The sequence below is a fragment of the Panthera tigris genome, chromosome D4 (assembly GCF_018350195.1).
Source record: "Panthera tigris isolate Pti1 chromosome D4, P.tigris_Pti1_mat1.1, whole genome shotgun sequence".
Taxonomy (NCBI): domain Eukaryota; kingdom Metazoa; phylum Chordata; class Mammalia; order Carnivora; family Felidae; genus Panthera; species Panthera tigris.
The window spans coordinates 56,685,667-56,702,368 of NC_056672.1; the positions used below are offsets into that span (position 1 = coordinate 56,685,667).

General features: G+C 42.6%; 1 protein-coding gene across 4 annotated transcripts in view; it reads left to right on the forward strand.

Annotated features, from left to right (window-relative positions):
• The window catches only part of UNC13B (unc-13 homolog B), a 240,119-nt gene that overhangs the window by 192,559 nt on the left and 30,858 nt on the right, over window positions 1–16,702 (forward strand). For 3 of the 4 annotated variants that reach the window (XM_042965021.1, XM_042965020.1, XM_007076519.3), the window contains 4 exons: window positions 9,756–9,802; window positions 12,200–12,278; window positions 14,822–14,896; window positions 15,387–15,606. In XM_042965021.1, the coding sequence (XP_042820955.1) occupies window positions 9,756–9,802; window positions 12,200–12,278; window positions 14,822–14,896; window positions 15,387–15,606 (421 nt within the window). Of the gene's footprint in view, window positions 1–7,230; window positions 7,254–9,755; window positions 9,803–12,199; window positions 12,279–14,821; window positions 14,897–15,386; window positions 15,607–16,702 lie in introns of all 4 variants that reach the window. The other variant, XM_042965023.1, reaches the window with a different exon arrangement.

Consider the following 16,702-nt stretch of genomic DNA (forward strand, 5'->3'; position numbering starts at 1 on the left):
TTTCTGTTCTCAGCATATTCGCATATAGATGCTTCCTTCTAGTCTAAGGTGCTGTGTTCATCAAATCAGCCTAGCAAAATTTAGTCCTTCATTGTATAGCCAAAAAAATATCACCTCTTCCAGAAAGCTTTCTGTAATTCCTCAGCTGTAAGGGATTTCTTTCTCCACTTAACTTTGCAGCCCTTTTTCCTTCTCACTGGGCATTTAGAAATTTTTACATTACAGCAACAATAGAAACAACAAATATCAAAGCAGTACTTCCTTACCAGCTCCTTTAACCTTGGCGGTTGGTTGGTCAGTGGTCGATGTTAGCATGAACACCCAACACACTTGGGCTGACTTTTCAGCTTGCAAATTTCCCTTCTGAGTTGATACCCTGGTGGGTAATGCAGGATCTTGTGGTAGCTGTGGTAAGCAGGTGGTGGCAGCAGCAGTGATAATGAGACAAGGTAGGTTTTCTGAAGCACCAGTAAGAAAGCAAGCCAAAGTTCTGGGTCTTAGCCAAGATCAAGTCTGGCCTGTGGGCTCCAGGGGGAGCGGTGGAGGGTGCTGGGTCTAGGCCTGACTCCAGCAACATTCCATAGCGCAGGAAGAATGGAGCAAGGTGAGCACAAAGAACAGCCTTTCACCCACACACTTTTGTTACAGAGTCCAGAACAGTAGCCACCCTAAGCTGGTAAACTGATTCAATATTAGTAACAGTGGCTACTACCACAATGGAACATTTAAGATTTCCCTTTCTTCACTGCTCTGCTTGGAACATTTTAGGACCTAAGGTTACTAGTAGCTTACCACTGAGTTCTTATTTTTCATCCCTTATCTTCTCTTTTGGAGACTACATAGGCACTGTTTTAAGTACTGTCACATGCATTATATAAAAATTCGATTCTTTTATTTCTACTGTTGTACCAAAATAGCTTTTGTCAAGGCCATCAGATGACCACCATATTGCCAAACTCCTGGTTCATTTTTAGTCCTCCTCTTAATCAGTCAATCAGCAACCTGACGTAATTGATTATGTCTGTCTTTTCATTCTAATAGCTTTATTGAGTTATAATTTACATGCCATAAAGTTCACCCTTAAAAAGTGCACAACTACTGTTTTTTGTTTTTTGTTTTTTTAGTATGTTCACCAAATTATGCAGCCATCAACTCCAGAACATTTCTATCACCCCAAAAAGAAACTCCTTTCCTATTAGTGGTCACTTTTCAATCTCCTTTGCTTCCAGCCTCTAGCAACCACTAATTGACTTTTTGTTTCTGTGGATTTGCCTATTCTGGACATTGCATATAAATGGATTCATATAACATGTGGCCTTCTGTGACTGGTTTCTTCCACTTAGCATATTTTCAAGATTCAACCATGTTGTAACATGTATCGATACTGTGGTTGGAATAATATTCTGTTATATGGATATACTATATTTTGTTTACATTCATCATTTGATGGGCATTTGGTTTGTTCTTTACTACTTTTTGGCTATTACAAATAATGTTGCTGTGAACATTTGTGTACAAGTTTTTGTGCAGACATCTTTTCATTCTCTTGGGTATATATTAGAAGTGGAATTGCTGGGTTATATGATAACTCTTGAGTTTAACATTTTCTCAGAAATTGCCAGACTGTTTTCCAGCGTGGTTGCACCATTTTACATTCCCACCAGCAAGGCATGAGAGTTCTAATTTCTCCACATCCTCGCCAACGCTTATTAATGTTTGTGTTTTTTTATTTTACCCATCCTACTGGACGTGAGTGGTATCTTACTGTGGTTTGATTTGCATTTCCCTAGTGGCTAATGATGTTAAGCATCTTTTCATGTGCATATTCACCATTTTTATATTTTTTTGGAGAAATGTCTATTCAAATTGAGTTGTCTTTTTGTTGTTGAGTTGTAAGACAACTTTATATATTCTGGAACATGACCCTTATCACATATGTGATTTGTGAGTATTTTCCCACAATCTTTGTCTTTTCACTTTCTTGATGGAGTTTTTGAAGCATACATGTTTTATTTAACTTTTTTTTTTTTTTTAAACCAGAACATGCACAAGTGGGGGAGAAGGGCAGAGGGAGAGAGAGACTGAGAATCTTAAGCAGGCTCCATGAGGAACATGGAGCTTCAATGCGGGGTTTGATCATGACCTGAGCTAAAGTCAAGTGTCAGATGCTCAACCGAGCCACCCAGGCACCCCTAAATTTTTTTATTGTGGTAAAATATACATGATATAAAATTTATCATTTTAAACATTTTAAGTTTATTCATGTTGTTGTGCAACCATCACCATCATCCATTATCCAGAACTTTTTCATCTTCCCCAGCTGAAGCTCTGTACCTATTAAACTAACTCCCTATTCTCCTCTCCCACAAATCGTTGGCAACCACATCTACTTTCTGTCTCTCTAAATTTGACTACTCTATGTACCTCATATAAGTAGAATCACACAATATTGGTCATTTTGTGGCTGGCCTATTTTACTTGGCATAATGTTCTCTCAAGGTTCATCCATGTTGTAGCATGTGTCCTTTCTTTTTAAGGCTGAATGGTATTCCGTTGTATGTGTATATATACCACATTTTGTTTATCCATTCATTTGTAGATAGACACTTGGGTTTCTTCCACCCTTTGGCTATTGTGAATAATGCTGCCGTGAACATGGGTGTATAAATATCAGTTTTGAATCCTCACTTTCATTTCCTTTGGGTACATAACGAGAAGTGGAATTGCCATATTGTTTTCTACAGTGGCTGCGCCATTTCGCATTCCTACCAACAGTGCACAAAGGTTGTAATTTCTCTACATCCTTGCCAACAGTTGTTACTTCTTTCTCTCTTTCTCTCTCTCTCTCTTTTGTGATAGCCATTATAATGGGTATGAAATAGAGTGCAAAAGTTTTAAATTTTGATGGAATTCAATATATATTTTTCTTGTGTGGATTGTGTTTTTGATTTCCTAGTTAAGAAACCATTGTCTAATCCAAGGTTGCAGAGAAGTAACCTTGTTTTTTTCTTTTTTAAAAAAACATATTTTTTAACGTTTATTTTTGAGAGAGAGAAAGAGTGTGAGTGGGGAGGGGCAGAGTGGGAAACACAGAATCCAAAGCAGGCACCAGGCTTTGAGCTGTCAGCATAGAGCCTGATGTGGGGCTTGAATTCATGAACTGCAAGATCGTGTGACCTGAGCCGAAGTTGGACACTTAACCCACTGAGCCACCCAGGCACCCGTCCTATGTTTTTTTCTAAACGTTGTTTAGTTTTAGCTCTTTTAGGTCGATGATCCATTTTGAAATAATTTTTGTGTGGTGTTTGGGAGATAGGGATCCAACTTGACTCATATGCGTATGGATATTCAAACACCATTTGTTGAAAAAAACTCTCTCCATTGAATGGTCTTAGCACGCTTGACAAAAATCAACTGACTGTAAATTTTAGAGTTTATTTCTGGATCCTCAATTCTATTCCATTGATCTTTTAGTCTGTCCTTATGCCTCAGGTGCTTCTTTTTGAAAAACTTTCTTCACTTTGTTTCCAGACCACCTCTCTGTATTGGTTCTTCCCCAGTTCTATATTGACCATTCCTTCTTCACCATCTTTGTTGGTCCCCCCTCATTTTCCCAATCTTGTAGCATCCCAGGATTCAATCCTGATTTCTTGTTATTCATACTCATGGTCTAGATAATCTCTTTCAATATCATGAGTTTTATAAGTATTCCCAGATTTATATCTCTGGCCCAGACATCTTCCATGAACACCCGACTCTACATCTACTTAACATTCCTATTTGGAAGTAAATAGGCGTATCAGATTTGACATACCAAAACCAAACTCCTGGTCCTTTTCCCAAGCCCCTGCCAAACCAACTTTTCCTATAGTCATCTTACCAGTAAACAGCAACTCGATTCTTAGAGCTGCTCAGGCCCAAATCCGTAGAGTCATTCTTGGCTTTTCCTTTTTTCTCATAGCCCACATCCAATCAGTTAGTAAATCTGCCTGCTCTCCCTTTAAAAGGTAACCTAAAGCTTACCACTATTTCTGCCTTAACCACTAACTATCCTTGTCTAAGTCACCATTTTCTCTTACCCAGATGATTTCATAGCCTAACTTGTCTCTCTGCTTCTACCTTTGTTCTACAGTCTGTTTTCCCCACAGCAATCAGAGTTTGTAATCCTTACAAAACATGAGTTAGATCATATCACTACTCTGTTCAAAAGCTTCCATTGATTTTTCAGTATCAGAATGAAAGCTAAAGTGCTTATGAGCTTGCAGAGCCCTATTTGAACCAGTACTCTATTGCAGACTTGCTGTTCCTCCACACCGGCTATGCTCTCACCGCAGGCTTTGGGCTTGCTGTATATTCTGACTGGAGTACTTTTCTCCTAGAACTCTGAATAGCTTCTTCACTCATTTCCTTTTGGTCTCTGCTTAGATGTCACATTATCAATAAGGCCTTCCTGACAACCTTTTGTAAAACTTTAATAGTAACTGTAGCATCACCACAGGGGCATTATCTTTTACCCTTACCTGAAGTTTGCAGCAGAGTCTCTATAGATCCTGGCACCAAATGCCTGTTTTAAATTTTGGCTTTGCCACTTGCTGTGACTTTAGGCATGTTTTTTAACTTCTGTGATAATCTTCAGTTAATCAACAAAAAAATTGAGATAATAGTATTTACCCAGTAGAGTTGTTGAGAGAAATAAATGAGCTTACTCTAATAAAATGTCAGATACATGATGTGTTCACTTAATGTTAGCTACTTTCATTGTCTTCATGATTATTAATCATCAGCTCCTACTCTAGAATAGAAACTTATCAAGATCAGGGAGTTTGTTTCATTCTCTGCTGCATCACCAGCACTGAGGACAGTACCTAGTGTGTAGTAGGTTCTCAATATGTACTTGTTGAAGAAATGAATCCTTGCTGTAACTTTAGGAGGTAGAGTTCTTATCTGCTTTTTACAGGTAAGGAAATGCAGGCTCATATTAGTGGAGGGCCTCAAGTCTTTTCATTCCCAACTACAATGGAGTTAAGATTGTTTTAATGATGAGGAAGTATGTCCCTTCCTTATAAAATGGACTGTCTGGAAGAGTGCTATCATTCTTAGGGGTCAGGCAATTTTTTTTTTTTCCCTAGACATATAGCACTTAAACTGAAAACTAAATCTAAGTAGAAAAATATTAACGCATTTTAAGAAGTTAGGAAGCACGAAAAATTTGACTCTTAACAAGAAAGGTTTTGTGGGATGCCTGGGTGATTCAGTCGGGTAAGAGTCCCACTTTGGCTCAGGTCATGTGACCTTATAGTTGGTGAGTTCCAGCCCTACATTGGGCTCTCCGCTATCAGGGCAGAGCCCACTTCTACAATCCTCTGTCTCCTCTCTCTCTGCCCCTCGCCGCCCCCCCCCCCCCCAGTCGCAGCGTGCACGCTCTCTCTTTCCAAAATAAGCATTTTTTTAAAAAAAGAGGGGCACCTGGGTGGCTCAGTTGGTTAAGCGTTCTACTTCAGCTCAGGTCATGATCTCGCAGTTTGCAAGTTCGAGCCCCACGTCGGGCTCTCTGCGGTCAGCATGGAGCCTGCTTTAGATACTCTGTCTTCCTCTCTCTGCATCTCCTCTGCTTATGTGCGCACTCTCTCTCTCAAAAATAAATTTAAAAAAAAGAAAAGAAAAGGTTTTGTTATATTTGTCTAGTGGGTGGGACAAACTAAAGAGCTAATACAGCAGTTCCTTGCAGTCTGGAATATGGTACAGGCTACTGGCTAACAGACCTACGTTTTTCTCTGGTGATTGGCAAAAGACATGTTCTGAGAAGCTGTTGTTTTCTAAGTCCTCAAAGTTCAGTTCCTTTAACTACATACAAATGCTGGGAGATGTGCTAAGCCCTCAGGCTACAAGGGTAAAATTGTATATATATATATATATGGAGAGCCTTGACAGCCTTGTCAGCAGATTCTTAGGTATTATGGGGAACTCTGGGGAGAACAGAAAGACACAAAGTAACTTTGACATGATGTATACAGTGTATTTTCAAGATAGTGGAGGAGGAGAGAAACCTTTCCAATTTGAATCACAGGGTCAGTTAAAGTGTTCCTTGCCTAATTTTCATTTTCAAAGACAGCAGAATACAATAAGGGAGGTGGGTGTAAATGTAGGAGAGATGTGACCCATTCCAGCAAGTGTCTTTTGCATCGCATTCACCTTCCTATAGCTGCACTATTTTGGAGGATTCCTATTCCTGAATTAACTCTTCTGTCAGGTCGGGTGACCCATTAAGTCATCAAAAATAGCTGAAAAATTGGAAACTTAAGAATTAGTTTTTATGATTCTCCCTTTTACTTGTTATGTAATGTCAGTGGATCTTTAAAAGGGAGGGAAAAGAAAGAGGGTAGCTGATCAGCCCAGGTGAATGTACTTGCCTTAGAGAAGGAAACCTGTGGAGCTATCCATATGTGGCCTAGAGACAATGTAGTCTGATGATTATCTATCCTTTATCTTCCTTTTCTGTGACTTGCTAAAGCCCTTCTGGAAGCATCAATTTCCTTTGGAGAATTGTTCTGGATTTAATAGATAATTAGGCCTGGAGTTGCCATCACGGTTTTGTCATCTAGATCATGGTAACTTTGTAGGTCAGTGGCCAGTGGATGCCCCCAACTATGGCCTTTGAGTATCCCGGTCCTAGCCTTAACTCCAGGCCTTAACCTGGCCTAACTTAACTCAGGCTTTGGGAAAACAGGCCAGGGTTACTGGGCAAATGCATGGCCTGCATTGTGAAATGGAAAGGGTTCAGTCACCAGGCCTTTGGCGTTTGAGGACTTATCCCAGATCCAGAGTGCGCTCATGTAGCTTCCAAGGAAGGAACTCCCTCTGTGCTTAGCCCAGATCAGATAGCCTGTTGGAGTGGCCCTTGGTAACAAAGTGTGTGGCACTGGTTTCCTTGATGCTGCATGCAGGCCACTTTGGAAAGGGAAGAAAGGTGATTGAAATCCCCAGGCAGGCTTTGTCCTTTAGTTTGAGTAGCCAAACCAGGAATGGTCTAAACTAAAAGGAGGGGCCAGTCAATAGGGGAGGTAAGGATTCTTGGAGTTAGGCTCTGTGAACTAACCAGTTGTTCAGAGGATCTCTTCCTTTCCTCCATGTCCCTTAAGGTTTAGCTGGCATTTTCTTTGGGTTCCGTGCTATGGGACTGAATCTACTAACCTTTCTGCCCTTTTTTCCCTGCTTTCTCTCTCCTTGCAGAAGGAAAGCGAGGAGCCATTCAGGTTGTGCCTCTGGCCCTTTGGGTCCTTTGTGTTGTCTATCTTCTACCCTTCTCTCCTGAGCACAGTGTGTGTGTGTGTGCGTGTGTGTGTGTGTGCGCGCGCGTGTGCGTGTGGACGAACACATGCACGCACACACACACACGTGATCTGTGCCTCTGAGCTTTGGCTCATGTAGATAGTCTGTTTTTCCTAAAAGCAGTTTGTGGGCATGCTCCATTTTTGTGTATGCTCCTGCAGACATCCCTGGAGCACAGTGTGAGAATGTGTGTGCCAGCATGGTGCACATTCAATGTAGCATGTGTGTGCTTATACTTGTACTCAGTTTGACTCCCCCAAACACTGATTGCCTTCTCTTCTATTTTGCAAAGTGTTTGTCCATTTTTTGCTTGTTGCTGCAGGTTGGCATATGCTGTAAACCCTTGCTGAGCCCAGCATGCATACACTTTGTATTTGAGAGCAGGAATTGCTGTAGGCATTTTGTGCCTCTTGCCTGGGGCCCTAAGTGTGAATGTGCTTTGTGCTTCTGAGCAGGTTTCTTGGTCTCTCTGTGAACACAAGCTTCTGTAGACCTGTGATGTGGTTCCCCCATGCCATGTGAATGCATTGTATAAATCATGCTGTGCACTGGTTCTTGAAGACCGTGAGGGTTTGCTTTTGCTTGTGATTCAGGCCCGGGTGAACACTGAATATCCTTTTTCGAATGGGTGTGCGCACATGCTTTATCGCCCTGTGTGCAGGATCCATGATCACCTTGTGTTTCTCTCAGGCATAAGTTGTGTCTATGAATGTACCCGCTGTAGGTACTTTATCTAGACCACCTCTCATTCTCACAACCCTCCTTCAGTACCTGTGTGTGCATGCTCTATGCTTTTGTCTGCAGGCTTCTGCAGACCCACTGTCCCCTCTAAGCACAGGAAATGTGTATGATCTGAGTTTGTTGAACCCTGGTTCCCAGAGACTTTTTGTGACTTTGTTTCCTTAAGGTCAGTGGTTTCTGGCAAACATCTAATTTTAGGTAGGAAATAAAAATCTCCTCAGTACAGTGACTGTTTCCAAAGGGAAGGTAAGTTCTGTGTGGTAGGATCTGGGGATTTAGGGGTAGGCTACCCCTCAAAAGCAACCTTAGGGGACTTGCATTATCCACTTCTGGTTTCCTTTGGGGCCTGGCTGTCCTTTTGCCAGTATCATCTCACCCACAGAACCAGGGCAAGAGCCAGATAAGGTAAAATGGGTTCGTGAAGGGCTGTAGTCAATAGGCAGATAAGCTTACTTAGAATCCAGACAACCTGAGAACGGTCTGAGAAGGGTCTTACATCCAAAGTTCATCTTGAGCCTTACTGCTGACCCAGGGTAATTCTTACCCACTTTTACATTACCCAACACCATGCCTGTCCTACCTCTCCCTTTTCTACTCTGTTTTACCTAATTTTATCCATAACTTCTCCCAGCCAGGGCCCTCCCAAAACTTTACCCCCTGTACAAGTTAAATACCTTACTTTGTCTTCCTTGTCCTAGAGCACATTTGGTCCAGGATAGTTAACTGGACCCCAGGTTTTAGGAGGCAGGAAAGTTTTGGGGAGTTTAGGGGACAAGAAGGGGGCACAAAGCCCCAGACCTGCTAGCACTAGCTCTGTTTGAGCCTAAACAGCATTTACCATTGGTTCTCTAGAAAGCCCTAGAAGCTTTGGAACTTTCTGTCTACACTGCTTTGTTTTTTTTGTGTGTGTGTGTGTTTTTTAATGTTTGTTTTTGGGTTTTTTGTTTGTTTTTGTTTTGGTTTTTTGCTTGTTTGTGGAGAAACGTTTAAAAACTGTTTTCAGGCAGTTTCTTCTTTGAATTATTTGGTACCTCAGTTTTCAACTTCTCATTGTAGAGCTCATAAACAGCACCAGAATGATAATCTAAGTATCCAACCTGCCCTGGGTTTTCTTGTCATATATAGAGACCTTATCAAATGTAGAATGTCTGTGAGTTAGGGCTTCAAGGAAGCCTGAACAAAGTCAAATCACAAGATGAGATGGGAGTCCAGAAGAACCAAGTCACCACTCTGTGATAGCTAAGGGAATTTAGGAATATAACTAGAAGAAGGCCAGACTCTATATGAAGTGGTCCTTTTGCTTAAGCGGGGCCTGGAAGCCTAACTGGATCTTTTTGTTTTTTTGGCCTTGGCTTACTGTTATATATACCAGTGAATTGTGTGAGGGAGATAGAAGTTCTGATAGTTCTCACACTCCCAGTGGACCTTAGCCTTAGAGCTTGACCTTATATCCTTCCTATTCACTGGGGAGAAGGGAGACAAAGTAGCACTCATTTTGGCAACCTGCTTGTTGCTCTGGCTCATCAGGGCATTTGCTTAGACATCAGTCTGGCTATGTCACCACATTGTGTATGTGACCTACTCTTCTCTGAGATTCCTACTTTACTGCTTACTGCCTGACCAAAGAAATATGGCTGTCTCCCATCTTTTCTAGGATTTAACTTTTTTTCTATCTCTTTTTAAAGATTCCAGACGATGGTAACCCCTCTCTGCCCCAGTGGCTCCCAGGAGGGTAAGTGATTCCCTACAAGGTTTCTAGGTTTCTGTGGATTTTACAGTCTCTCATGCTGCTTCTAGCTTCCCCCTGAGAAACAGTAGAAAACACTCCATAAGTTGGATCCTGGGAAAGAAGAGGCTCTGCTATAGGGATTGGTTGGTTCTCTGAGGAGAGGGAAGAACTTTGCAGACTGACTCCTCAAAGACAGAAGACAGAGCTTTATAGCATGGTTCCCCTGAAGCAGGGGAGGGAGCTTTGGGGCTTCCCTATCTTTGCCTCTAGAATTTGATTCAATGCATCATAGTTAGTGATAACCCTTTTAGGTATAAAAGAGGAAACTAGAAAAATATCTGCATTTGACACAGTTCTCTTTTATTCCATTGTTGATAGTGTAGCTGATTAGATTACTCTCTGGGCTCTGTCCTGCTTCAGCTGTTGTGAGTCACCTACTTACTCCATTCTACTCTTGTCAAGACATAAGTAGCATCCCTTAGGAGCTCTGTGTGTTCTGTCTGTGCTTCTTGTTTGGGAGTTTCACACCCATGTGACTGCAGCAAAGAGTCATTTTCAGCTGCTCAACTGCTGTCTATAACTGACTATTCCCAAGAGAGAAAAGAGTTTAAGTGCCCTCCCCCACCTCTCCCTGGCACATACACTGTCCATTATTTCTCAGGATCTTCCTTTTCTCCTTGTCCCATAAAAGACATAAGACGTATGTTCTTCTGACATAATAATTTCCAGTGGCTGCCTTCTCTCCCTCATGATCAGGGAAGAAATAAGAACAGATCATAAAGTTACCTACTAAATTTTTACATACTCCTTTTCCTTGTGATTTTTGTGTGTGTGTGTGTTTTTTTTTTAATAGGTCATGGGAATAAGCTATCCTTCTCTTGTCTAAAGCTCATTTATGTTGCAAGAACCTTGAGTGGTGCATAGTATAGTTTTTAGAATTAGCCACAAACTTGCTACTTCAACAAGCCCTTCCTCAGGACTTTAGCTTTTTTTTCTAATGATTATAAAATACATACATGATAATGGAACATATCTAAGCTATTTTTAAATGGGGCCATGCACTGATTTTCTAAACGCCTTCCTGTCATCTTTCCTTCAGCTTAGTCCTTAGAAGTTGTCACAAGTTGAGAACTTCCCTAGCTCTGGTAGTCTCATTGAAAGCAAAGTTCATTTCCTGTGCTCAGGAAGCTAGTTTATTAGAAATCAACATAGCAGCTTGTCTGTTCCAACTCTTGGCCTTGATCTAATTTATGGCTCCATTCTTTACCTATATAGCTTGCTGGCAGTACTTATTTTTCTGCAGCATGTCTCTTTTTAGATCGGTTATGGTGTACCATGTAACTATCTTACCACCTTCCCCATCTCCTTCTTTTCATTAAAGCCAAGTATATGAGTTCTTTTCTTTGAGGTTCGGAATGACAACTCCTAAAAGGTTGGAAAAATTTTGTAGTTCATTCCCCTTGTTTTATAGAATTGGCGTCAAGACCCAAAGAAAGGAAGGAATTTTGGCAAAGGACATAGAGTGAGTTAGTAGAAAAGTTGGGTCTAAAACCCGGGTTATCTCATTGTGAGAATGGTGTTCCAGGATGTTCTCTGTAATTTTATTCATATAATTATGGAAGAAATGGCAAAGAACAACAGAATGCATAGAAATGGTATAAAAGTTTTAGAAATCTCCAGTTGCTCCAACTGTAATTTTTTTTTTCCTGGTCCCTGCTGATGTATCCACAGGGCTAGGCTAGACTTTCAGAGTCCTTTTATTGTTTCCTTCCTAAATTTTGTTTCTTTCCCCCTCTAAATGGTTATTTGGAAGTCTCCTATCCCACTTATCCTCCCTCCACTTGGTTATGCAAGCTCCTCTCCATGGAGACCTTTTTCTTCAGGATGCTTGAATGGACAGAAGTGGTGACTCTTTTACTCAGGATGGAGAAAGTCTCCTTCTACATATCATTAGCAGTCTTTCTCACGTAGGCAGCAGCTCTTCTGTAGAGCCATTCCTGTGGGCTCTGTTCTAGCACAGGCCAGGAAACACTTATCTTTGGGGAGCAGAGTCTGTGGCCTGAGTCTAGGGAGGGGCCCTCTTAACTACCAATTCCCTCCTTGCATTATGCAGCACAAGGGCCTTCAAGTAAACAGAGGTGCCTTGAAGTGTCCTTGTGGGATAAAAGATCTCTCTGTTTTTGGCTGAAATTATAGAAGGAAACATGGAGGGGCACCCCGAGAGCAGATTCCATTGTTCATCATTCCATGGTTTTATTTCTCTCACTTTGTGTCTTCCTTACCCCTCTCAAAGGCACATGGTGGAAATCAGTTCATCTTCCTCTGGGGAGAGGGTGAGCAAGGAGAATAGAACACTGAACCTGCCATAACAAGTCTTGACATATTTTCTTCTCCCCTTAGGCCAGCTGGAGGGCTCTATGGCATTGACAGCATGCCAGATCTACGTAGAAAGAAGCCACTGCCACTTGTCAGTGATCTGGTGAGTGACTCTTTGAAGACTTAGGCTATAGGGTTTGGGTATCTCCCATTAGGCCATGGCATATTATCAGGACTGGTAGTGGTCCATTTAGTGACAGATATTGGTCTGAAGATCAATCATTTAAAGCTTTACTGAGACTTAGTGATGAGACCTTAGTTGGACCTTATTTCCTTATTAGAGCCCCAGGTTCTTCATTAGCTAAAGCGCCTGCCTGGAACTATAGGTTGGGCCCTCAAACCTGGGTTATCTCAAACCAGAGTTGTCTTCTAGGTATCTTATTCCTCTGGGTTTCTCTGTAGCCTCTTTTGATGACCTGGAATGGAAATTGCCTCTAGCCCTGACCTATATCATTGAGTTTAGCAATGAGCACCACTGATGCTACTCCTTAAAGATAAAGTGATGGTCTCCTCCCAAGACATAGACTTGCTGGAGTATTTTTGTGTCCCTAGTACTTCACTCAGAGTCTGGCACTGAGAGGTAATGATAAAAAAATTGTAGAATTGAATTGAAACAGGCTTAAGAGTTAAAGCTGATCTCAGGACCTCCAGGATGACTGGAAGCTCCCATCTTGGATTATACCTCCTGTGGCAGGATCAACTCAAGGAATTTTGCATAGCCTAGTGGGTAGTGAGGGGTGAAGTGGGGGCCAGGGTCCCCCACAATCCTAGAGCTCAAAAGCTAGAAGTTCAGTAAGACTTGAACCCCTTTTCTTAGTACCATTTTCTGCTCCTGTTTTCTGTCCCCACCCCCCATTCAGTCTATTTTGCTTTTTCTATGCACTCCTTTTCCCATTTCTCCTTCATTTCCTGCTTTTTTCCCCTCTACCAGTGTCTCTCTCCTTAGTTGGCTGAATGGAAATATCCTCTGCCATTTTCTCTTGTTGTTGTTTTTTTCTTTCCTTCCTTTCTTTCCTACTGCTTGTGTATCTTTTCCTTTCTCTTTTTCCTCCTTTCTAATATACCTCTCTTTTTACCATGAAGCTGGTTGGATAAAGATGAGTTTTGATGTCATCTCTTCTTTATTACTTTATTTCATTATCTTGCATCTCTTTTTTCTTTTCATACTTTTTCTCTGCTTCTACCCCACCCCACCTTTTTGTACACCAGCTCTTCTTTGCTTAACTAGTTGGATAGCAGTATCTTAGTCATGTCTTACTTTCATCCTCCATATTTTAACCTTGCCTATATTTCATTTTCTGGCATAACTCTCCTTAGAGTAGAAGCTCTAGGTGCTGGATAGCTGGCTGGATTGAAGATAATTTTTAGTGGGATAGAGGCAGAGGGGGTTGGGATGTTGTACCCTACATGGATCAGACTACTGGGAAGACTACCTCCCAGTTGCCTCTGCTAGTTTTTTCATGCTTTTGGGGGTGGCTTTAACATCCTGTTGTTCCTTTCTCTGCTCTCCTCTACACAGGCTATGGTGAGTGTTTCCAGAGCCCCTTTCCATCCTCTTTAAGAATCTCAAACCACCCGGGCCCTTCCCAACTGTTTTTCCTGTTTAGGCTGATACACTTCCTGCCTACCCAGTGTCCACCCTCCGGGGGCTGTTCTTAAAGCTTGGGTTTGGCAGATAACATGAGGCCCCTCTACACAAGGGCTTAGCTAGCAGAGCAGTCCCAGCTCTCAGACTTAACCCCCTGCCCTGGTTGATTTGACTGTGGTTATGTTGCCCCTTTAGCTGAGTATCTTGCTCATTTGGGCTGCTGGCCTCTATAGCCACCTGGGATTGTGTGGGCAAGGGGTGGTACCCAGGGATAAAGGATAGCATGAAATTGTTCTCAGTGATGGTTCTTTTTTTTTTTTTTTTTTAGTGTTTATTTATTTTTTGAGACAGAGAGAGACAGAGCATGAATGGGGGAGGGTCAGGGAGAGAGGGAGACACAGAATCTGAAGCAGGCTCCAGGCTGTGAGCTGTCAGCACAGAGCCTGACGTGGGGCTCAAACTCACGGACCGTGAGATCATGACCTGAGCCGAAGTCTGACGCTTAACCGACTGAGCCACCCAGGCGCCCCTCAGTGATGGTTCTTAAATGTGGCTATGTCATAGTTTATTCTATTCTTAATGATGTATTTCCTACTATAATTCTAAACTTGTCATTTTCCTTTGTCTTCCTATACACAAGGGGTGGGAAACCTAAAAAGAGTGAAGGAAAGAGAGAGTCTTTGGATGATAGGTACCCTAAGAGAAGTGTCATTCTGACATTGTTAGAATAGTCTCCTAAGGGCCTTGTGTTTTGGATCTTTTTTTTTTTTAATATAATTTATTGTCAAATTGGCTTCCATACAACATCGAGTGCTCATCCCAACAAGTGCCCTCCTCAATGCCTGTCACCCACTTTCCCCTCTCCCCCATCGTCTGTCAACCCTCAGTTTGTTTGGTACTCTTATCACCTATTACCCATGGGTGGTTCCTGTGAATGACAGTAAAATCAGAAGGTAGTAAGTCAAGCAGTCAAATCACTTTGGTCACTGAAACTCCTTTGCCAGGAATTTGCCAGCCCTTGGCAGTAGCCAGGGCTGACAGCCGGTCTTCTCTCATAGTCATTGGTCCAGTCCCGGAAGGCAGGGATTACTTCTGCAATGGCTACACGCACATCTCTCAAAGATGAAGAGCTGGTAAGTGACCCACGGGCTGTCATGAGTTCACTGGCCTAAAGACTGGTAGCCACTCTAACTGAGAATTCGTGAGTGTTAGGCACACATTGTTAATGAAACAGATAAATAGCTTTGTGTCTGAGTTTTCCATACTAAAAGAGGCAAGGGGTCAGAACAGAGGTAAGCCCAAGTCTTATATTGGAGTATGTGACCTCTGAACTCAGGGTTTTATGGTGGGCCTAGTACCCTCTGTTTTCCTAGAAAGCTTGAATGCTGGGAAAAGGTTCAGATGTAGCATTTGGGTCAGATCTCTCTTGGATGACCAGGAGCACATGACATTGAGGGGCTTCTTTCTTCCAGGGGCTTCTTGGCTGTGGGCTGGGCCAGTCTAGAGTATTTCCTTTATTGCCAGAGGAGAAACCAGGGTCTTGATTACCCTGCAGGGATCTCAGTTCTGGTATCTCTTAGAGACCTAAAGTTGCTGGCGAGTGATGGGGTATGTGTCTTTCAGAAATCCCATGTGTATAAGAAAACCCTGCAGGCCTTAATCTACCCCATCTCGTGTACCACACCCCACAACTTTGAGGTCTGGACGGCCACTACCCCTACCTACTGCTATGAGTGTGAAGGTCTGCTCTGGGGCATTGCCCGGCAGGGCATGCGCTGCAGTGAGTGTGGAGTCAAGTGCCATGAGAAGTGCCAGGATCTGCTCAACGCCGACTGCCTGCAACGTGAGTGTCCCTGTGGGATGAGGGGTATAGAGCAGGGGCAGCAGGCCCTCTCCCAAATAGTCTTGCAACAAAGAGCTAGGATGGCTCAACTATCATTCCTCTAGTCTACCTGATTATGAAGTTCTTTCTTTTTCAAAGAAACTAGGGTCCTGAGTCAAGGGGCATTGCCTTTCCAAATAACAGGTCTTACAACACACTGTCTTAAGCACCTTTAGGAAAACAAATTCGAGCTTTCTGTGGCCCTCTGGCAGAACTAGAATCTCTTCCAGGATTCAGATGATCCCAGAAGCTGTGCCTGAGTAATGTACACACTGCAGTGGCCATATCGCTCAAATGACTAGAGTATGATTAATTGGGGACCAAAACTAATGGGAAGAGAGAGTTCTGTGAGGTTCCAGCCTTCACAGAAGAACCTCTTGAGGTATAGACTCTAGGACCCAGGGAAGGCAGCATTTATTCCTTGCCTATAGATGCAGGTTTTAGACAACAGTGCTGGGAACAGAAGTGACAAATAGATCAGGCAGAGGTCCCAGAGGAGAATGTGCCAGACTCCCAGGCCCTGACTAAATACGTGATTTGTGCTACCATCATGGAGTGGGGAGAATAGGAGCAGGAAAAGCAACAAGTTTCTGCCGAAGGAGTTAGTAGCCCTCCAAGTTCTTGTCTCCTTGCTTTGTTCCTGCAGGACTTGTAACCACTGTGCCTGGACCTCAGGGGGAGCAGGGTTTAGGGATGTGGGAATGTATTTTCTTGCCCCTCAGGTCTTCCACATTTTACTCAGAGCCAAGTCATAGCAATGAAAACTTCAAGGATTATGGGGAGAAAGAAGGGTCACCTTTAGACTCAGAAGCACTTCATTATCCCAAAGAAAGATATGTGACATAAATGGGGCCCAGGGAGAGGCCTCAACTAATTGTTCACTTAAAATGTCTTCGTTTGGAGGGCCCTAGATTGGTGCCAGTGGCATGGCTATAGCAGACATGAAGAAACAGGTAGAACAAGTCAGTGGAAGAGATGGGGCTCTGAAAAGATTGAAGATGAATGCTGGTGATGATTGCCCAAATCCATCATAAGGGGTTTCAAGCACAGGTGCCAG